The 23,402-nt window shown below is 42.4% G+C and overlaps 1 protein-coding gene and 1 long non-coding RNA gene across 3 annotated transcripts in view; one reads left to right on the plus strand and one right to left on the minus strand.

The window, feature by feature from the left end:
- The window catches only part of BBOX1 (gamma-butyrobetaine hydroxylase 1), a 75,025-nt gene that overhangs the window by 43,908 nt on the left and 7,715 nt on the right, over window positions 1-23,402 (plus strand). For both annotated transcript variants that reach the window (XM_075927769.2, XM_006111505.5), the window contains exons 4-7: window positions 7,601-7,799; window positions 15,940-16,045; window positions 19,620-19,816; window positions 21,891-22,057. In XM_075927769.2, the coding sequence (XP_075783884.2) occupies window positions 7,601-7,799; window positions 15,940-16,045; window positions 19,620-19,816; window positions 21,891-22,057 (669 nt within the window). The remainder of the gene's footprint in view (window positions 1-7,600; window positions 7,800-15,939; window positions 16,046-19,619; window positions 19,817-21,890; window positions 22,058-23,402) is intronic.
- Window positions 6,264-21,523, minus strand: LOC106732080 (uncharacterized). Its single transcript, XR_001368333.4, has 4 exons — window positions 20,988-21,523; window positions 18,494-18,560; window positions 17,976-18,172; window positions 6,264-6,808 (listed from the first exon to the last, which is right to left on the minus strand). It is a non-coding gene; the product is annotated as an uncharacterized LOC106732080 (long non-coding RNA).

The raw sequence follows: 23,402 nt of genomic DNA on the forward strand, positions 1-23,402 counted from the left end.
AGGTCTCCTTGTCAGACTACTGTGACTTTCCACGTTACGGCTCACTTGGGACAGAGTTATACTGCAGCTTTGTATGACCTATAGTTTACTGAGGCTGTAGGCAGATCCAATGGCCGCTCTCTCACCTCCTTTACTTAGTGATATATTCTTGGGCAGGAATATAGTGTTACTTAGCCCTTTCTCTCTAGGGAAGTCCTTTTTCCTGCAAAGAGAGTCTTGTTCACTTTAAGAAGGACCATGTACGTTCAGCACTGATGTGGATATTTAGGTACCAAAAGATTAAATGATTTGCTTCACATGAACTAGTGTGTGAATAGAATATTTCTGAACAGGACCCAGGTTTGCTGAATCTGTCTACTAGACAAACTGCAAACATTTTTGATGGTAGAAAAGTTACATTTCAAGTAATGCATCAGAAAATCCAGCCAGTCTCTCAGCTGGCAGAGTCATAAACAGATGATATCGCAGGGTATAACAATAGAATAACCTACCTCCTTGGCCTTTCAATTTGGCTAATGAGGACAACGTTTCCCTTGTAACTCTGGTTTTGTGGTGAGTAATGAAAGTCAAAACAGTGAAGAAGTGAGACAATTGAAACATTGACTAGGTGAAATCATCCTTTTTTGGGGGGAAGCTACACCCTACTGTATCATTCCCTGAAAAGAGGAGACCAGCGGCATGAGTGGATCTGCCCACTCCTGCATGACAGGGAAGGGTATCAGCCACCTCTGCAGAGCTGGGAAGGACGGAAGAAAAGTGAGTGTGCTTAGGAGGGGCATTGTACCCCCGTCCAGCCCTGTGTGGAAATTACCATTTGCTCCCTGGTTTCTGAGACTTTGGGATGCATTCAGATCACATTTTTCAGCTTTTTCCACAACCATGAGGCCTACCCTCTTCCTTAATTTATGAAAATTAGAGATTTATTAACTGGGAAAAAAGAATGAGAGTGATAGCAGGCGCGCGCGCACACACACACACACACACACACACGATTAGTCTCAGGTTTCAAAACGTTATAGATGCTGCTGCTGTTACACTCAGAGAAATAGAACTAACAAAGTCTTGTTCAGTGAATAAGGCAACATGCTGTGTCTATTATGAATGCAGAATTCATTTACTGTCTCTAGCTACTAAAATTATCCACCACATGTATACACACTCATATGCACACTTCTATGGATGGGATCACATAAATATACACATTCACACTGTTAAATGAGGTTACGTACAGTATACACACATACACACACATAACTTTAAACAGAGTTAAGGCATCACAAAGTTTAAAATGGAGTTTCAGTTCCAATATGGAGTCACTTTTGTTACAATTTATTATAAAGGAGTTACAATACCAGATTCCTCGAAGGCTATTTTTAACAGGCTATTAATGAATTAATCCAAAAGTGGTTAACACTGTTTCATTTAGAAAATCTCATTCATAAAAATTGGGCTGCAATTCCTGAGATTACATAACGTCACGTTCCGACATTGTGATGTGCTATTGTGCTCTATGCCCTTTTCAGGGTATTTAATGAAAGCTAGCCTGTGGGGGGGCATTGCCATATCCTTGTCTGACTTCTGCACTGGCTGGCTGTCCAAGATCAGCGGAGAAGGGATTCTGTGTTGCATTATTTTGGGGTCAGATTTTGCATGCTCTGAAGTCAGTAGTACAACTTGCACTGACTTAATGGGTGCAAAACCATTGCGTTAAGAACTGTAGTAACAACCATTTCTGCATGTCCTCCCAAAGCACGCCTGGAGGCTTGCTCTCTGTCTTTGGCCAGGTGTACACTATGGGAGAAATTTGATTTAAGATACTCAACTCCAGCTACAACAATTGCATTGCTAGAGTTCACATATCTTAAACCAAATTTCTGGGGTGCTCCTACAGCGGGAGGTTGATGGGAGAAATTCTCCCATCAAGTTGCCTTACCTCTGGTGACTCTGTGAAGTATTAGGGTTGACAGGGCTACCCTCTGCATTTGATTGAACAGGTCCTTACTAGACCTGCTAAATCAAACCCTGGAAGATCAATCTCTGGAGCATCAATCTCCATGTAAGTATAGACAAAGCCTTTGTCCCCTGTCAGCAGAATGACTTCAGGAACTGCTGCTCAGGGTATTCCCCTCCCATCCTACTTAACTCTCTGTTTGAACACCACAGTATAACCCAAAATTTGCAGCATGTCTTAAGTGATCTTAAATTGAAAATAAGTCAAAATTTTAAAAGTTTCCCATGATGAAAAGATGACCTACATATTTTATCTCATGCAAAGCCTTGTCTCATGTGAATTATGTAGTTCTTCGTCACTTGTGAAAAATCTGCCCTAATACAGCAGTACTATATCATTCATACTTTCTTTTCCAGCTATACATTTGTGTCTGGCTTACTGGCATCAGAACACATTGTCTGAATGCAGAAACCATTCTGTCTCAGAGAAACCAAAAAAAAAAAAAAAAAAGAACTTAATGAAGAGACCAGGAGGGTTTTCTTCTAGTCTTAGTCCATTAATTTATTTTTAATTCATTTCAAATGCAGCATTCCCAGGGTTCCCATATATCTCTCTCCCTATGAGGAAGCTTATCTGTTCCTGAACTCTCCAACTCAAATAAAATGTTGTTGCTTTAAGACTCAGTAAGGGCAAAAGAAAACACTAGAGTTAAAGTGGATATCAGCAACCATTACTGAGTTGTTGGATCAGACTGTAGGGTTGAGGCATCGTTAAAATATCCATGATAGATTTAGAGTATTTGGGCAGCTGAAACTATATGAAAGCATATGAGCAAATAACTCTTGGTTTTCAGGGGTACGTAGCATTTGGTCATATTTGGCCCATTGGCTGAGTAAAACCTATGTATCTCTTTGAGAATTTGGGAAGTTATGGGTTTTCTTTCCTCTGAAATATGAAGTAGCAAAACGTGTAGATGATATCGTCCTGCTCCCCCTTGTTTAAGCAAAAACTTCCTATTGGACTTCAGAGCTGCTCTGTGTTTGTGTGTGTGTGAGGGGATTAATATAGATGACAAGTACATCTGAGTTGTATGTGTGGACAAAGCAGAATCCTTCGCTCAGTGACAAATATGTTTATAGCATGTATGTCATGTATAAATAAAGGCGCGATTCTGCCTTTAAACCGCAGCTGTGGGATGATGCAGAGTCTAACCAACCTAGTGGAGTTCCAGGTCCACAGTGGCCCTCAGAGCGCAGGGAGAGAATGGCTGCCGAGCCAACATTTTTCACACATGCACTCTGCACCCTCTCTCACCCTCCAGTGTTGGTGATCCAAAGGCGGCAGCCTGCCAATGGCTCATCCCTACCTGAGCCCACTTTGTAGAGACCGGTGTCCTCCCTCAGCGTAGAGCCTGAATCGTGCTGAGCCCTTGCACCAGGATGAAGTGGACCTGTGTTCTCTGTGTTTGTATTGTGGAGAAGTGATTTTCAGGTTGTAGCAAGTTTATTTATCTGACTCGAATAGAAATACATGTCAAACAAGCAGGTTTTGGGGGGTAGAGGGACTTTGATTTGTTGTGGTGGGCCCTCTTTTTTCTTTAGGGGGAAGGGATTACTTTGGATCAGGTCTGCATTTAGTCTTAATCCACCAGTAATGGAATTGTGCTTCCAGAGTGGTAATGACTGGAGATGTTACGCAGAATGTTTATGGGAGCACTCTCGTAAATGACATGTTTTCTGCTTTGAAAAAAGCATTGCCCATGCCTCCTCCAGCTAGCTCTCCTGATCATGTTACTTTTGGAGTGCACAGCATTGCAGTTATCTGTAGTCCCCCTCCCCCATGCACTCAGAAGCACGTACTTCAACATTTTGGCTGCCTTCTGCTTGGAGAGAAAGAGGAAAGAACTTTCTGTGTTTTCTGCCCTCTGCTATTGCACCCAAGGTGGTACAGCCACAGTTTGGCCTTTTATTAAAATCTCTTTCAAGCAAGAAACGTGTCTTTCTCTGTTTTTGTAAAATGAGGGCATATTTATGGTGCTAGATTAATAATATATTTGTACATTTATTAGTAAAAATACAGTATAAGTACATTTTGTATAGTCTTCTAGCTATAGAGGAATCCATAGAGTCGCCCTTTGATGCACACCCACCGCTCCACATAACTAGAAAATGATTGCATGCCCCACAGCAGATGAAGCATAAAGCAAAACGAAATCTGTTTATACGAAGTGGGTGACAAATCAGAGGCTGGTTTAGTTTCTCCATTTAAAATCCATGAAGTATTTAAAAATAGGTGGCAACAAAGGGAAAGGGAAGGTGATTGAATAGTCATGTAACTTCATCAAATTTTAACAATTACATGAGTATTCAATAGTCCCCAGGGGTGGGTCTGGCAGCCAGTGCACTCCCAGACCCACTCCCGGAGAACCACCTGCCCCCTTCATTGCTATCTCTGATACAGAGGCAGCAGCACAAAGTGGCTGGCAGGAGCCAGCTCGCAAGGGGAGCCAGTTTAAAAAACAGCTCCCTCCGCAGACCAGCTCCCATCTGCCGCCCTGCGCTGCTGCCTCCGATAAAGAGGTAGCAGTACAGCACAGCAGCAGCCCCTGTTGAGAGGGGCCCAAGCTCCCTGCAGACAGATTCTGTGCTGGCACACACACCCCCCCCCCCGGTCCGCAGCAGCCCCCTGACCAATAGAGGCATCAGTGGGTGGAGGGGGAGGCGGAACCAGTGCTTGAGGGAGCCAGCTTTTAAGCCAGCTCCCCGAGAACCAGCTCCTTCCTTCCCCCTCTCGTTGCCTTGGTGGGAGCTTGTGAGAAGGGGCCATGTGGCTCCGCAGAGCTGGCACATGTGGAGAGCCGGCTTAAAAGTTGGCTCCCTATGCATATAGGCTCCCGCCTGATAGAAAAGCAACAGTGTGCCAATACATTCGGACATCTGGCTTGAAAGCCAGCTTCCCGTGTGTACCAGCTCCTGCCTGTCTATATCAGAGGTAGCAGTGTGGGGGTGGAGGAACAGGCAGCTCCACAGGATCTAATGCTCATGGGGAGCAGACACAAGCTCCCTTCCCCCCCCCCCCCCCTTACTGCCTCTGGTTACAGAGGCAGCGGGGCAGGGGGAATGTGTGTAGTCAACAAGATTAACCAATAAACCTAGGCTAATAACGTAGTCATCTACACGTTGACATTCTAGGGTACGTCTAGACTACATGCCTCTGGCGACAGAGGCATGTAGATTAGGCTACCCGACACAGTAAAATGAAGCGGCGATTTAAATAATCGCAGCTTCATTTACATTTACATTTACATGGCTGCCGCGCTGAGCCGACAAACAGCTGATCAGCTGTTTGTCGGCTCAGCGCGATAGTCTGGACGCTCCCCTGCCGACATCAAAGGTATTTGTCGACCGCCCAGGTATGCCTCCTGGGATGAGGCATACCTGGGTGGTCAACAAATACCTTTGATGTCGGCAGGGGAGCGTCCAGACTATCGCGCTGAGCCGACAAACAGCTGATCAGCTGTTTGTCGGCTCAGCGCGGCAGCCATGTAAATGTAAATGTAAATGAAGCAGCGATTATTTAAATCGCCGCTTCATTTTACTGTGTCGGGTAGCCTAATCTACATGCCTCTGTCGCCAGAGGCATGTAGTCTAGACGTACCCTTAATGTACTCGCACAGCAGGCGGCTGCTCTGGCGAACGGGACTGGCTGAGACAGTGTGCTGAGGGAGCCACTGGGGTAAGGGGCCAGGACCTGCCGCAGCTGCGTGGTGGGGGCAGGTTGGGGGAAGCTTGCTCCGTGGGGGATAGCGCCTCTTCTGGTGGCTTTGGCCAGGAACGGGACCAATGCACATGACCTCAATATTGGTGCACAAGCTAAAACTCACTCCTCTCATGGTTGGAAAATCTTAGCTGAAACACTGAATTGGAGACCCTTTTTTCCTCATGCTTTGAATAATAGAACAATTATAGTGCCTCATATAATGTGGCACGGTGAATTGTCCATTTATAGTAGTCTCTGTTTATAGCTCTAACCGAAAAGGGAAGGTTAAAATCCAAACATTTCTAGTGGCTGCATCACCACATTTGTATATAATTTCATGTCATTTAACTAAAGTTTGTTACCTAAATTATTTTTCCTAGGAAAAGAACTAGAAAATAAAGTTGTAATAGATAAAATTCCCTTGCTAAAGGACTTTTTAAAAGCAGGAATACTCAAAATTAAAACGTTTAAAGGTGTTATCAGTATTTAATTACATTTCAAAATTTGATTCTATATTGTTTGCAGTATCTTCTCCAGTGTTAGAAAATAACAATCCTGTGTAGGCAATACTGTTAAATCATTTTTTATTTATGATAGGCCCAACATGAACTAACATGTCTTACAAATAATTTTATGACAGTGACCAGAACATAAATTCTTTTTCTTCACTGAATCATTGCCAAGTGTTCTGTGTTCTCCATATTCTAATCATTTTAAGATTTCTTAACCTCTTGGGCCTAAACTATCAAAATCACATATTTCTGAAATAGTGTTAAATGTCCACAACAAATCCACATAGGAAAAGAAACTTAAAGCAAGGGACTGTTTGTCCTATAACTGCACGCTGTATTGTCAATTTTAACTGTCAAAAGAGTTGTAACTCTTGAGCTGAGTCCATTTTCTTTTCTCTTTTGTGAATGTGTTTTAGACCAAATCATTTTATTTATTCTTTTTTTTTTTAAATTGTACATTAACACATTCATTGGGCTTGTCTTGGTGTGTAGTGAGCTCTTCAAGGAAAGGATTCTCTTTTACTCCACGTTCACTTGGTACCAATCAGAATAGGACATCAATCTTGCCTGGGGTCTCTAGGTGCTACTGTAATACAAACAATGAAAATAATAGCGTAGCGTGAAAGAAAACATTATGGCTGGCTGTTTTCACCTCTTGCATTCAGTATATTCAGGGAGAGGTACTTCTGCTTCAAGTTTTGCAGTATAATATTCCTTTCATATTATGCATGGTTTAAAATGACATTTGATCTTTGATGTATTTTACTTCTAGAAAACTGTTTATTTGGGTTATGTGTGTGTCAAAGGCTCTGCATGGATTCATTCATGCGGATCTAATTGCAGGACTGGGACCATATTCAGAAATACACAAAAGCAAAGCATTACTTTAAAGTACAGGTTGGACCTCTATAAACCAGAACTCTCTGGCCATCAACATCCAGACCATGGATGTTCCAGGATCAGAGAGTCCCACGCACTGCGAAGGGATGGGGGGGGGGGAGACGGTGCAGGAACCCAAGCTATATGAGGGGGAGGGGTGATGCGCAGCTGGGCTGCAGGGGATGGGGCTAAGAACCAGCATGTGGCTCATCTGGGCTGTGGGAGCTGGCGAGCAGCTCAGCTGGGCTACAGGGGGAAGGGAGCATCTCAGCTGGGCTGAGGGGGACGTCAGCATCAGGGGGGCCAGAAATGACCTCCCCTGGTCCTGAAAAATCCTTCATCCGGTACCAGTCGGGTCCCAAGGGTGCTGGACCAGGGAGGTCCAACCTGGAGTTTAATGTGAATATGTCCTAACCTTGAGCACAGAAATAACTACAGTGACACAAATAAGATATAATAAAGTTAACTAAAAGTTTGCTTCAATATTTTTGTCTTACAGAATGTAAATATTGGGGCTCAGATCTGCAGCTCCCACATATGTCTTTTGAAGAAGTCTTACACAGTGATGAAAGTGCCTACAAGTGGCTTTCTACCCTTAAAAAAGTAGGAATTGTGCTGTTAACAGGAGCTGCCGCTAGACAGGGAGAATTGGTTAAACTTGGCAAAAGGATTGGTTTCCTGCGTCTCACATTTTATGGGTGAGCTAGTTTTTCACATGTCCTAGTTCTGCCAGCAATGTCATCACCTTTGATATGTTACACTTCAAAATGTAGGATCATTCTTGGGGATTAGTTTATTTGTAGCTGGGTCAGAATTTTCTTTGGCTTCACATTAGAAAATGTGATCACCCATAGCACTCTGTGTATGTGGATTGCTTTGCAATGCCAGATAGGAAATATGACAAATAGCATGGTACCCAGGAACAAATTGTAATGGTGGTGGTGGTTTAAAAAAAAAAAAAAAAAGGATGAGCAACAGAATTGAACACAAATATAAGAGGATAATCAATCAACAAAATAGCAAGCCCTGTGTAAAGCTGTGCCTGATCAAGTACCCTGCATCCAAACACCTTAACTTTGGATCAGCATTTGCATTTAAACTTCATGGCTGTGTCTACACTGGCACCCTTTTCCGTAAAAGGGATGCTAATGAGACCAGTCGGAATTGCAAATGCCGCAGGGGATTTAAATATCCCCCGCGGCATTTGCATGAACATGGCTGCCGCTTTTTTCCGGCTCGGGGTTTTGCCGGAGAAAAGCGCCAGTCTAGACGGGATCTTGCGGAAAATGAACCCTTTTCCGCAAGATCCCTTATTCCTACTTTCAAGTGAAAGTAGGAATAAGGGATCTTGCGGAAAAGGGTTCATTTTCCGCAAGATCCCGTCTAGACGGCGCTTTTCTCCGGCAAAACCCCGAGCCGGAAAAAAGCGGCAGCCATGTTCATGCAAATGCCGCGGGGGATATTTAAATCCCCTGCGGCATTTGCAATTCCGACTGGTCTCATTAGCATCCCTTTTACGGAAAAGGGTGCCAGTGTAGACACAGCCCATGTGTCAAGTCTATTTCCAGTCATGTGAGTTTCAAGTGAGATGATTGTCTTTCATAGCAGTTTCTAGTACCCACCTCTTCACCTTTAAATAAAAGCTCTGCTCAAACTGTCAAAGTCAGCTCAAAATGTGCTGAAATGAGGATTGCAATGTAAATATTAAATAGGCTTCCTCCAAGCTGTCTAGGCCACAGTGGTTCTAAAGCCTTTCCATACCAGGATCTTCCTCAGTTCTCCCCTCCCACCCAGCCAAGCTTTTCCTCTCATTTAGCAATATGGTAAGAGTAGCATGACATCTGTTTGCAACCATCCAATTGAGAACTCATGAACTGGAGGCATCAGATAAATGTTCATGTAAACACGGACCCATTGGTTCACACACCTGGTCAGTCCCCAAACTCCTTTTCTATTGCTGTCCATCCATCGTAGGGATGTTAGATAGCGATTAACTGAATAACTGTGTGACTGCATCAAATGTTAGCAGTTACACAATTATTCAATAGTCCCTGAGGGTAGGGCCAGCAGCCAGGGCACTCCCAGCCCCACTCTCAGCCTCCTGCTCCCCTGTGCTCCTGCCTGCCACCCCATGCTGCTACCTCTGATACAGCAGCAGCAATGTAGGGCAGCACCAGTCCCTGTCCACAGGGGGCCCAAGCTCTCTGAGGACAGGAGCTGTGCCATCATGCCACAAAGTAGCCTCTGTCTATGGTAGCCTCCACTGCCCCCCCCCTGATAGAGGCAGCAACATGGGGGGCGGGGCAAGCAGCTCGGCAGAACCAACGGGGAGAGCAGGCTAAAAAGCTCTCCTAATGGAGAGGCAGCAGCGCGGGGAAGCAAGCAGCTGATGTGAAGCAATACACACAGGGAGCTGGCTTGAAAGCCGGCTTCCACCTCCCCCCATCACCCTCCATGCTGCTGCCTCTCTATCAGAGGCAGCAGGAGACGAGGTGGAGGGGAGAGTGCCTGTAGTTGACGAGATTAACCAATAAACCTGGGCTTATCAGTTAAGCCTATAGTCAACTATATATTGACATCCTTACTGCATAGTCCAATTTCACCATGCACATAGGGTGCAGAACACCTTGTATGGCCATTTCAGAGCCACTCTCAATAAAGCAGACCCTGTGCATTGATGGCTTTCCATGACTTTTTCCTACAGTCAGGGGTGAATTTCTGCCTGAAAATATATAGCACCTACAGTCTTTCCCTTGCAGATTTTCTTCTTCATTTCAAAGTGTCCCAAGCAGCAAGGAACATAAGTATGTGCTAGCCTTTAAAAGTCCTATTGACTTCATGAATTAGGAGCCTAAATCTCCAACTCCCTAAGGGGAGAACAAACAATCAGAGACTCATAGGACTGGAGCGAACCTTGAGAGGTCTTTTAATCCAGTCCCTAAATTCAAGGTAGGACTAAGTATTATCTAGAGCAGGGGTAAGTAGTAAGTGCCCTTCGGGTAAGACACGATTTTCCAGGGTTAGCCCCGGTGGGCCCCCGATGCTTAATTTACCTATGAGTCTGCAGACATGGCCACTTTCCATTCCTGTTGACCACGGATCACCATTCCTGGCCAATGGGAATTACGGAGGCAGTGTCCTGGTCCGTGCCGTGTCCCGCAGTTCCCATTGGCTGGAAATGGTGATTCACAACCAATGATGATTCACAACCAGCTGTGAGCAGCCATACCGGTGGTCATGCAAGTAAACAAAGCATCCAGTTGCACGTAAGTGGACGAACTGTGTCCGCCTCTGGAGTTGTTTATTGACCACCCTTCATGCAGATCATCTCTGATAGTTTGTCTTAACCTGTTCTTAAAAGTCTCCAATGATGGCAATTCCACAACCTCCATAGGCAATTTATTGCAGTGATTAACCACCCTGATAGGAAGTTTTTCCCAATTCCAGCCTAAACTGCGCTTTCTACTATTTAAGCCCATTGTTCCTTGCCCTATCCTCAGAGGCTAAAGAGAACAATATTTGTCCTTCTTCCATGTAATTTTTTATCATGTCTTTCCTCAATCTTCTCTTCTCCAGACTAAACTAGCCCAATTTTTTTTAAGTCTTCCTTCATAAATCATGTTTTCTAGACCTTTAATCATTTTTTGTTGCTCTTCTCTGGACCTTCTCCAGTTTTTCCACTTCTTTCTTGAAATGTGGCACCCAGAACTGGACACACTACTCCAGTTGAGGCCTAATGAGCATGGAGAAGAGTGGAAGAATTACTACTTATATTTTGCTTACAACATTCCTGCTAATACATCCCAGAATGATGTTTGGGGTTTTATTAAAAGAGTGTTATCCTTATTTAATTCCATCCTATTTGCTTCAGACCATTTCTCCAGCTTGTCCAGATCATATTGAAATTTTAATCTTATCCTTCAAAGAACTTACAACCCTTCCCAGCTTCATATCATCCACACACTTTATAGGTGTTCTCTCTATGCTGTTATCTAAATCACTGATGAAGATATTAAACAGCATCAGACTCCAAACTGATTCTTGCAGGACCCCATTTGGATGCCATTAACTGATGTCTTGCTGAGTTCAAGCGCCTTGCTCTGCCATCCACCCATCCTTTGAGAATAATTTTCAGAAATCTGATTAGTGCATATTCTTCAAAGACTTATGAAAAATAACAAACCCATAACATTTAAATGTTACCCACTGTACTTCTGTCATGTTTTGCCAATTGTATATTATACCTTGGCATCTGCAGAGCTGCTAAAACCAGAACATCCAGCAGCTCCTAGCCAGACTTTCCCCCCCTGATTCAGATAATTCAAACTCCAGCTATACAAGTATTTTCATTGTGAGCGCCTCAGTTGAAAAGTTAACAATAAGGGTGCAACAACAATGAATTTCTTCTCCTCTGAAAAGACTTAAAATAAATAGGAGAAGACAAAATCCAAAACTTGGCTGGAAAGCCTACATTCCTTCCACATTAGAACAGAGAAGCAAAGATTTACTTCCCTCCTGTAACGTTTTTGTACGAGGCCACATTCAAGTCATGTTGGCATATGGAAGGCTGGCAAGATTGATAAGCACAACACAGGGATAACGGGGAAAATATGTTTATCTGAAATGTAAATTTGTGAGGGAGGGAAGGGGAGAAAAGATCTTTTTTTCTCATTATTTTGCTTTCTGTTAATGAAGAGATACAGTGAAATTCTCTGCTGAGTAAAGAAATGCCGAAAGAAGGCCTATGAAGTCTTATTGACTGTCGTAGAAAAATAAATAATTTGAGATGTTACCATCATTCAAGTTTACTGAAAAAGTTCTGAAAGTAAAATAGACTTCATGATTCCGTAGCTTGTTTCTGGCACTGGTCAAGTTCCTTCTGATTTATTTTCCTTCTGACATTTTTTATGTCCACACAGCTACTGAGCTCCATTTCGGGGGCCAAGTTCTTCTCTGTCACAGTGGTATGACAGCAATGAAGTCAACAGTGCTGCATGAATGCAACATGAGAGAATTTGACTTGCTATATAAAGCACCAGTAACTAGGATAAATGTTCTAGATACAGTTTTATTTGCCTTTTTTAAAAATTTAAAACAACTAAAGTGATTAACATTTCAGCCTTTCTGAATGGAAACTAGATTTAAAATCTATGGTCCATCCAAATTTCACTATATTTAAAAAAGATGCTTGTGAGTCAAGGTAGGCCTCATTCTATTATGGATATTCTGGCTGAAAAAACACACTTATTACTTGGCCTTTGGCCCACTAAGAACATCTGAATTACTCCAGCCATCAGCACTTACTGGTGATCAACAAATTCTAGTGTGCTCTTCTTGGATTTGCCAAAGGAAAATATGCTGGGTAACAGGGATAAAATGGAGGCAAAATAACCAGATCTGTACATATACCTAAGGTTTTTATAATATTTTGGTCTCCTTCAAAAACTTGCTGTTTTCCTTTAGAGAATTAAATAATGTGCCCACAGTGGGCTTTGCTGGACCCCCCAGCAGACCAGAGGGACAGGAGCAAAGCCGCCCAGGTGGCGGGAGTCCCGCTGCCTGGGCGGCTTTGCTCCCGGGCAAACGAGCAAAGCCGCCCAGGCGGCGGCTTTGCTCGGGTGTCCCCGGTCTGCTGGGGGGGTCCAGCGGCTTTGCTGGACCCCCCCAGCAGACCAGGGAGACCAGGAGAAGCTTTTTTCGCCCGGAGGACACGGGCAGCGACCCGCCGCCCGTGAGCTCCGGGGCGAGAAAAGCCCCGTTCGTAAGTGCGGATCCGACATAAGTCGGATCCGCGTAAGTCGGGGACTGCCTGTGCTGCATTTTGCATGCCAGCTGCGGGCACACAGTCTGGCTTCCTACTGCATCTTCCAAACTCTTTTTCCATAACTGGTGCTGCTCCCTCCAAGTTCTGCATATGTCACTATACTGTAAAGTGTATCCATTCAGTCATTGATATTCTAGGCAAGTGGATCAGACAAATTGCACTTCTCAGATACTGCAGCTGTCAGGCAGAAGATGAATGGCTAAGAATTGGGATTTTCTGCTTCAGTCAGTTGAGAAAACTTGGACAAACAGATACAAAAGAGCTGGTGTAGCTGAAATGGGACTGCACCAATGTGAAGTAGGTACCTTTAAGCGTGTGTAGGTAGAGTTTACTTGGGGAATTAAAGTACAAAGTATTAGAGCACTTTATAAATTATGCTCCTTTGCGTGGTTTACCACGATTTAGATTTAGTTTATCTTACGAAGCCAGAAACTCACTATGTTGTTTTCCTCTGTCAAATATTTTTAAAGATACATTTTCTTTTTCAATGGCCAGAGAGTCCCTGAGTTATGCTGAGTTTTCCCATTTCTGAATTAAAAACATTGTGTATTTTTACTAAACTGTGCATGGGTTCCAGAACCTTTTAATTATTGGGGCCTAAATCTCAGAGTACGTCTAGACTACACGCCTCTTTCAAAAGAGAGCGTCTAGACAGGCATAGCTTTTTCGAAAGAGAATACCCAGGCAGTCTGGATGCTCTCTTTCAAAAAAGCCCTGTTTGCGTTCAAGAACGCCTTTTTTCAAAAGAGCTCTTTTGAAAAAAGGAGTTCTACCTCATAAAATGAGAATTACTGCTGTCAAAAAAACCACTGCTTTCTTTCGATTTCATTTCGAAAGAACACGGCAGCAATCTAGACGCAGGTGAAGTTTTTTTTAAAAAAAGGCCACTTTTTTTGAAAAAAACTCTGTAGTCTAGACATAGCCACAGTGTGGTTTCAAATTTCAGTGCCAATTATTCCCAAAGTTCAAGTCACAGTTGACAGGATAACTTCTCATCACAGGTGGGCTGTACATATTGCCGTAACACACACAGTTGTTGTACCTGCACGGTGCTTGATTTTCTGCCATGCAGGCTATAAAGAAAAGTTGGAATCTGACCCTTGTTACTGATCCATAGACCATCCCCAGCCCATTTTGCTCTCTACTGACATGATCAGAGAGTCCTCTAGAATTACTCACATTTTCCTCCTTTACCTCTTGCATCAGCACTCTACTCACAGTAACTCTCTCTGTTACTGAGTTCTACCTCTTCAGCAATGTTAAGGTTTGAATTTCCTAACTTCTGTGCGTTACATTTTCAACCTGGACATTGTATTAATGGAGCTTTTTTGCATTTAATCAGTGTTTGGCTGTAAGTGGTAACTTGATCTTTAATGGCATCTCCTTACATGGAAAGAATGTTCAGGTGGATTAACTCTCATAGCACTACCATGTTTAACAGAACGAACGTGCCTTTGTGTAAAATGTCACAGTAATTCTATAATGTATTTTTATTTCACTAGAGGCAGTGTATTTTCTCAGAAACAGGAGCATTACAATGGATTAAAGTGCTTTGCAGCCATTAAATTGCTCTGGAGCCTATCTAGGCAAATCTACCATCAACTAGTGACAAGGATTACATAACACTTTTTTTTTACCATAAAATTAGTAACTATGCAAATGTGGTTGAGGTTATCGTATTTTAGAACTGAAGTCACATGTGATGAATACTTACTATACCATATCATTAAATTAATTTCCCCATGATAGTTGAACACATTTGTTATTATTATTCTGGGTTTTTCCCCCAGCAATTTTATAAATCTGCATTTAGCATATTTTGGCATGCCTAAGTTTAAAAATCTTTGTTCCAAAGCAAAAGTTTTTGTAAAAAATATATAAATCATTTTGAATTGTGTTTTCATATTTAACCTGAGTATTTTATATATAAAAGAGCATTAAGTCTGTAATTCAAATGGCTTGTGTTTTATATATTTGGTCTTCAGTAATTCACAAAGGGAAATGAGTTTTCATATTTTTCTTTTTAAATCATGTCTTCTTCAGTGATTACATGGACTGAATATGTTAACTTACATTTCCCAGACAAATGTCTGGATCTATATTACATGTTTGCCATGAACTGTATTCAATTGTATGAACTTTGTGCAAACCAGAACATGTGTTTTTTGGCCTTAAATTTAGTATGTCATTTGAAACATATTTTGACTGCATTGCAATGTGATGTCCACATGTCTTTGTACTCAGCCACCTTGCAATGTCTAATTTGTTGCTATTGTCAGCAAGATTCATGCTGATCTTAGTTCATCCATTTTGAAATTTAATAAAAATGGAGAGGAAAAATAATGGGACTAGCTCTCAGAAAGTACAAAGGGAAAGGCAAAACATCTTTCATCCAGAGATTTTTCTTTTAAGGGAATAAGGGAAAAGTCATGTTGTAAATGTCTGTATTTGACATTTTTCCTGTAATGTTAAGGCTTAAAATGCACTGAAAATGAAATGCGGCTTACAGTGCTTCCACTTATCTTACATAACACATACTAACTTGGGAAATGGAAATGTCAAAATTAGACAAAACATACCAAATTCTGCCCTTTCTTACACCTGTTCAGCCCCAGTGGGTGCATGTTGATTTCCACAAGCTGAAATTCTATCCTGTCCTTCCACTGAATGCTGGCACAATATACCTCTGAGAGCTGTTACTAGAAAAGCAAAGGCAATACCCTCAGAACTATAGCATTGGGAGCAACTTATCTGGACTACTCCAAACACGCTAGCATCATTTTGAAGTGATGGCTTCTGTTGCATTGTTACTAAATTGACCAGATCAGGACTGTGAAGGGAACTGGTGACTCATGGTTCCCTTATTATTATTATTATTGCTATATTCAGCAATTTTTAAAAATAATTTTTGTATTGGGATTTCATAGTTTCATTGTACTTTTCAGGCTTAAATAGCAAAGATTTTTTTAATGTGTTTCCTCTTTCTTTTTTTTTCTCTTTCTTTCACTGTAAAGACCTACTTGGCAAGTGGAAGACAAAATGGATGCTAATAATGTGGCTTACACATCTGGGAAGCTAAGTTTTCACACTGATTACCCTGTTCTTCAGCATCCACCTGGGGTAAGGAGATCCTTCTGACTTTTCCACAAAGCAAGGGGGGAAATTTCATTGTTCCTACAGTTTGAAAAAAACCAAACAGGTAATATGTTTGCTGAGCAAAACATTCTGTATATGTGAAATTGATTTATTTCTTCTTTTAAAAAAAAAAGTTAATCAATCCACAGGAAGAATTATTAATATCTAGTCAAATTTCCCATATAACAGGCCATAGAATTTCACACCCAGTAATTCCTACAGTCAGGGGTATTATTCTTTCCCTACTACATGAGTGAACACTATCAAACACAATAACTTGTGGCTGAACTAGAGGATATCTTTTTAAATGCCTGGCCTTGATTTAAATACTCCAAATGATGAAGAATTTTCCTTTTTCTTTAGTTAGCTGCTCTGATGCTTAATCACCCTCACTGAAATTAAAAATTGCATCTTCTATCCAATTTAAATTTCTTTAATTTCAGCTTCCAACCATTGGATTTATTTATGCATTTGTCTGCTAAATGAAAGGTTTCCCTCATACCAGATACATTCTCTGTGTATTTATGGATTGAGACCAAGCTACTTCATCACTTTCTCTAGAAGTTGAAAGCAAATGTTTTAAAAATAATAAAATTTGTCCCTAAATTGTACTGAATGTGATGGCATAGGGAGGAATAAGTAAGTTCAATATCAGTGATGTTTACTTTCCTGTGTTGTAACTCATTAATTTTCATTTCAACATCAAATGTTTATAATGGGAAAAAATTTCTGCTCCACTCTGCTGGAATTCTTTGAGAGTCAACAAAATAGTAGATGAAGGAGAACTGGTAGTTATAATTTATTTGGACTTTCATAAAACCCTGACAAAGTCCCTCACAATAAGCTATTAAGAAAATTAACTAGGCATGGGGTGAAGGTAAAGTTCTGTATTCTGTATGAGAAGTTGGCAGAGAGACAGAAAAGAGCAAGGAAAAGTAATTTTCCATGTGGCAAAAGATGGCCTGAGCTATAATAGTGCTAATGTTGGGTAATGTGTTCATTAGTGATCTAGAAGAGATATTGAACATAAGAGGCTACAACCTGATTTAACAACAACCTGTCCTGTGACACCTTAAAAACTAACAGATTCATTTGGGTATAAGCTTTCCTAGATTAAAACCACTTCATCAGATGCAAGGATGGAAGTAAATCAAGAGTAGGGGAAAATGTGAGGTACACCCAAGTGGCCTAAGAAAAGCAGCTGAATGGGCAGCAGGACTGGCAAACGAAATCCACTTTTGACAAATGAAAGGGTAGTGCACATTGGAAGGAAACATCTGAAATACTCCTACTACCCGGCATAGTTCCCTCTAGTGTGCACGCAGAAATAATTCTAATCCCGCCCACCTCGTTAACAGAGCCACACAGAAGCAGATAAACAGGTGGTGGTGGGCTTGGTGAGGGAGTGGGGGCAACCTAAAAAAAAAGCCTCGGCACAGCAGGGCAGCTCTCTGCTCTCCTCAGGGCTGGAGCTGGGGCCAGGCCCGTGTGGTGGGTGCCCAACTGCTCCCTGGCAGGGCCGTATGGCAGGCGGCTGCCCCATATGCTGGAGCTAGAGCTGGGGCTGCAATGCGGCTGCTTCTGGGGCTGGGACCACGGTACAGCTGTCCCCATGAGCTGTGGCCACAGCCACGTGATGGCTGCCCAGCTGCTTCCGGGGTACCAAAATGGCTACTGAAAAACATGAAGTATTGCTTTTCTATTTGATCTCATATTAAATAAGCATTTAAAGTCATGCGCCTTGTTAATTATCCCTTTAGAATTCTTTGTTAGCAACTGGTGGGTGCAGCAGTGGCACATGTCTAGACAAGTGCGCACGACCTCAATATTGCTGCACAAGATAAAACTCATTCGCTCACAGATGGAAAACCTTAGAGAGAGCACTGCTTCCAGGGACTAAATTACTTGTAATTACCTAGTAAAAAGATCAGGAAGTCTCTGTGTAAACTTCCTGTGAATATCTCTTTTTAGTGTGCAAGGCAAAAAAAAATGTAAGGTGCGTATTCAAAGGCAGTATGTTGCACAAAAATTATGCTGAATATATTCAGTGCCATTGTCCAATTCAGTAGGATCCCTTGCTTTGAATGCTGAGTCCATTGCAAACCACCTTATCTGAAAAATAACAAAAACAGAAGTTCTAACATTGGCAGAGAAAACCATTAGAGGCCTGAGCATACTTTCACATGAGGAGAGATTGAAAAGATTTAAACTTATGGGATCTGGGCATGCCTTAGCCAGCTTTGAAAATTTTATTTTAGCTGTGTTTAATTGAGAGAGACAAATAGGTGACAGGATCAAGATATAAAACTATGAATGAGTGAAAGAAAGTAAATCAACACATTTGTTTAATTAATCACAATACAAGAACAAGGGGACATTCCATGAAACTGGAGGGCAACAACTTTCAATTAATAATAGGAAATACATTTTTACCCGGTTAGCCTGTCGAACTCTGAGTCTCCATGCCAGCGCAACATGATTTACATGATTCACCACAGGCCTGAAAAAAGAGTACCACAAAGAATGTATAACTAACGAAGATATCACAACAAACATTTGTACCTTCAAATTGCATACTTGCAATCCCCGCCCCCACCCCAAGGCTTGAAGTAATCATTTTGTGGTGAAATTAAACAGGCCGGCATGATCTGTTTCTGAACAGGTGCCAAATTTTTCACATTAATGTGCTACCTGCTGAAAATTAATTTAGATGCTGTTGGTTAATGTGGAGTAGGGATAGAATGGTAGTTCGTTAATAGGAAACAGATGTGCCTTAGCTCACTATCTTTTTTGTGCCAAAACCACAAAATCACGCACTGCCATAAAACATTTTTTAAGGAAAAGTACAACCTGCTCAATTTTAGAACCCTTTTTTAAAATAAAATTTGTTTTAAGCACATTAGGAACATATTTACAATCTAGGCTCACAAATGCATGATTGTGATCGTTTCCTAATTATTATACAGTAGTTGGATACTTTGACAAGACATCGCTAATACAGGCTATCAGAAAGTATGGCCCTAAATGGATGAAGACTAATTTTTAGAGGCCATCTATAAAAATAGCTGAGGAGTTTTCCAAAGTTTTGGTCTCACTCACATCGTACCCTGTTAAAGATGAGTCCTAGTTTTCAGGGGCGTTACCATCTATCCAGAATGGAAAGACAGTGTTGCATTTTATATCTCAAGGAGTTTTTTTTCATAGCCATTATTACTACGGCTATGCCCCCCTTATCAACTAATAGAGTAGTCAAAAATTCCATTAACTACTCGATTAGCTAGAAACCATTACTAAACATCTCTAATATCAACCTGACTCAGGCCAGATGAAAATTGTGATGCTTTGTGATTTGAGTTTAATTTGCTACCATGTTACTTTCGTTTTACCCCACTATGACAATAGGCTCAAATTGGTGTGAAAATGGGGATGGTAAGACACTGGGGATACAGGTCCTTTAGTCTTTTACGATATTTTCTAACATGACATAGCAGGTGAGCAAACTGATTATAATGATTATCCAGGCTGTTTCTTTCTATAATGAGGTGTTAATTTGTTACAGATTCAGTTTCTTCATTGTATACAACAAGCAGCGACTGGAGGCGAAAGTGAAGTTGTGGATGGATTTTATGTATCCAACAAGCTGAAGGAGAAAAATCCTCAAGCCTTTCAGATTCTCTCCTCCACTCTTGTAGACTTCACAGATGTTGGGACTGACTACTGCGATTTTGCTATGCAGTCTAAACAGAGGATTATTGAGTGAGTAACAGTCAAGGGTGTGACCATAGCTAACAAAATCCAAGAGTTTTAAATTTCATATAATGCTGCTTCACCAGGAATTACTGGGTTGCACACAATGCTGAATTTATGCCTGATTTGGCAGGCTTGAATCCTAGCACCTCGAGGCATGGCCCAGGTGATAGCCTTGGCACCTTTGGGCTAGCTGCATTAGTTGTGAATATATTTTTTTTAAATGTTTCAGCTCCAGCACTTCTTCCATTACAAATGAAGCACTGGTTGTACAGCAACAACTTGCATGATAGAAAAAGTTCTAGTTGCATTTCTCATTGTTTCTTCTTGCAGGAAGATGTTAGAGGGTCTATGACTGCCACCTCGTGGGAACACAGTGTTTCAACGTTGTCCTTAATTATCAACTGAATTATGTTGCACTATAATGAATCAAAAGCTTCAGAGGGGTAGCTGAGTTAGTCTGTAACAGAAAAAATTAAAAAACAACAAATAGTCTGGTAGCACTTTAAAGACTAACAAAATATGTAGATGTGCATGAATCAGATAGTCTTTATTATTTTTATTACGGAATTTGTCATTATATTTTAATTTTCCCTACTCATTCTTTTCACACTCCACTACTCAAAGCAGCCATGTCGGGGGGCTCGCCCCTGTCTTGGGGTTGCCACCCCCATCTGGGGCCCAGATCGGCCCGTCTGTTCCTAGCCCTCGAAGTATAATGCCCCTCTCTTAGGGGGAATACGGCCCCCTGGCCTAGTTCCACAGTACAATGCCCCTCTTGTAGGGGAAATACGGCCTGCTGGCCTGGTCCCCAGAGTACACTGTCCCCCTCGTAGGAGAAATATGGCCCAGTGGCCTAGTTCACAGTTCGGTGCCCCTGTGCTAGGGGAAATACGGCCTCCCGGCCTAGTCCACAGCTTACAGGCCCAGAGGCCTAGTCCACAGTTCAGGGTTTGTTACCCCGGTCCCCACTGGCCAGGGTCTCGGGCAGCAGGAGTAGGGGGGCCCGGGCCCTCCCTCTCCACCGGGCCCCGACCCAGGGCCCTAGTAGTGGCGGGTGGTTCCCACCACTGGCTCGGGGGGGGCTCCTCCCCGCAACGCCCCGAGCCCTCAGGGGCTTCTACAGCTCCCTGCCCTGGGTCGCTTCCTACCCCCTGCTCGCAGCCGGCCGCGGTCCCACCTGTCGGCGTCGGTCGATGGGCTATAGTGGCCCTCCCCCTGGCAGCCGCAGAGTTGGCGGAGTCCGGTCCAGCGCTCGGGTCGCGGGTGGTCGGTCGGCGGCTCCGGCGTTGGGGCCGAGCCCGGCAGAGGCCCGGCAGCAGCACGCTCAGCTCCCCCGGCGACTCCCTCTCTGGCCAGTGGTCGCTAGCTCCAGCTCAGGTCACAGTCTGCCCCTTCTGAGCAGGCCAGCAGCCTTTTATACCTTGGCTCCCCTCGGAGCATGCCCAGTAGGGCTGTGTGGGTGGGGCCCTCTCCACCCCTGGCTCCAGGTGGTTTCCCTGGGCTTGAGTGCGGGGCGGGGCTGCCCCATCACAAGCCATAATAACTTTCTCTTGATATCCATAACAGCAATTGGTCTTCTATCTAAATTCTAAATGAAATGTGCACCCATATGCTGTTTTGAAGCTCCTGCGTGGGAAAGAACTCTTACATAAGAGGCTGTCTTGCTCTATTATTTTCTTTTAATCTTGTTATATGACTAGGGGTCATACTACATGTCATAATAGTCCCTTCTGTCTGTAAAAATGTATTAATTCAAACATTTTAGAGAGAGAGGGTTTTTTTTTTTTACATTAACAGACTGAGGGTGGGATTTAGGATAAGATTTTCAAAAATGCCAAAATATTTAGAAGCAAAAGTCCTTTTCATTGTTAATCTTCCTAAATCCTGACCGATTAAGAAAAGGAGGACCCTGATATGCAAAAATGTACAATACTTTGTGATAGCATTGCAATTCATTGTTGAATTGTACTGTAACAGCCAGCAATTGAAAGGGGAAATTTAACCTGCCCTTATCAAAACAAAAATATGCTAATGGTTTAAGTGGCATGATAATACATTTCTCTCTTTCTCTTTCTCTCAGTGTAGATTACAGAGGCCAGGTGGTTCGTATCAATTATAATAATGCAACAAGAGACACTGTATTTGACATACCTGCTGAAAACGTGCAGCCATTTTATGCAGCACTGAAGGAGTTTGTTGATCTATTGAATGAACCGGAACATACGGTTACCTACAAGATGAAACCCGGTCAGTGAGTATGTTACTTCTGCTTACAAAAATTGGAAAATGTTTTTCATGCTTTTGTCTAAGAACCAAATCCTAAACATTTGAACATATGGGCCATTAGTACAATGCTGGTACCAAACGGGAATCTCAGTCCTCTCTGAGTGCCCAACGCAAAACACTTTGCTAGATTTGGAGAAGTCTAGAACACTCATGACAACAGCTGAAATCAATTGAAGGTGTGTTTCGAACATGTAAAGTGCTATAGATATGCTAAGTATTATGGAAAATTAGGTCCTAGGGGTATCAGGTTGGCGATGTTAGACAGTTTTAACCATTATTTCTCTGTGCCTCAGTTCCCTTTTTGTAAAATGGAGATAATAGCACAGCACTGCTTTACAGAGTGTTGTGGAGACAAATTCACTGTATGTATGAAGCATTCAGCTACTATGGTAAGAGCATGATGGAAACCATCAGAGGAAATTAATTACTCTGTATGTGGAGCTGGGTTTAAATAACGTGTAGTGATAATTCATGGGGCCCATGCTGAATGATGAGAGTAACATAAGCCACTGACTAGCTGCCCATTAAATGAGAAGATTCTTTCTGTGCACTGTAGCAGGCAGAGGCTTTATGGGGGAGAAAAGAGTTTGTGATTACATAATTAAGGACTAACAGATTTATTGGAACATAAGCTTTCGTGGGCAAAGACCCACTTCATCAGATGCATGTGGTCTTTGCACATGAAAGCTTATGCTTCAATAAATCTGCTAGTCTGTAAGGTGCCACAGGACTTCTCATCACTTTTGCAGATTCAGACTAACACAGCTACCTCTCTGATAATTAAGGTCTGTGGGTGTGAGATGAGTGTCGATCCCCAGTTCCCAGACACATAATTGCACTAGCTCTCATCTAGCTAGCACACTAAAGATAGTAGTTGAAGCAAAATGCAGGACTATGTAGCACTTTAAAGACTAACAAGATGGTTTATTAGATGATGAGGTTTCGTGGGCCAGACCCACTTCCTCAGATCAAATAGGGGAAGAAAATAGTCACAACCATATATACCAAAGGATACAATTAAAAAAAATGAACACATATGAAAAGGACAAATCACGTTTCAGAACAGAAGGGAGATGCGGGGGGGGGGGGGGGGGGAGGAAGGTAAGTGTCTGTGAGTTAATGATATTAGAGGTGGGGAAAGGTAGATGTCTGTGAGCTAATAGTATTAGAGGTGATAATTGGGGAAGCTATCTTTGTAATGGGTAAGGTAGCTGGGGTCTTTGTTCAGTCCCCCCCGGAGAGTGTCGAATTTTAGCATGAATGACAGTTCTGAGGATTCCCTTTCAAATGCAGATGTAAAAGGTCT

This window comes from Pelodiscus sinensis, chromosome 5 (assembly GCF_052426305.1).
Source record: "Pelodiscus sinensis isolate ZL-2025 chromosome 5, ASM5242630v1, whole genome shotgun sequence".
NCBI lineage: Eukaryota > Metazoa > Chordata > Testudines > Trionychidae > Pelodiscus > Pelodiscus sinensis.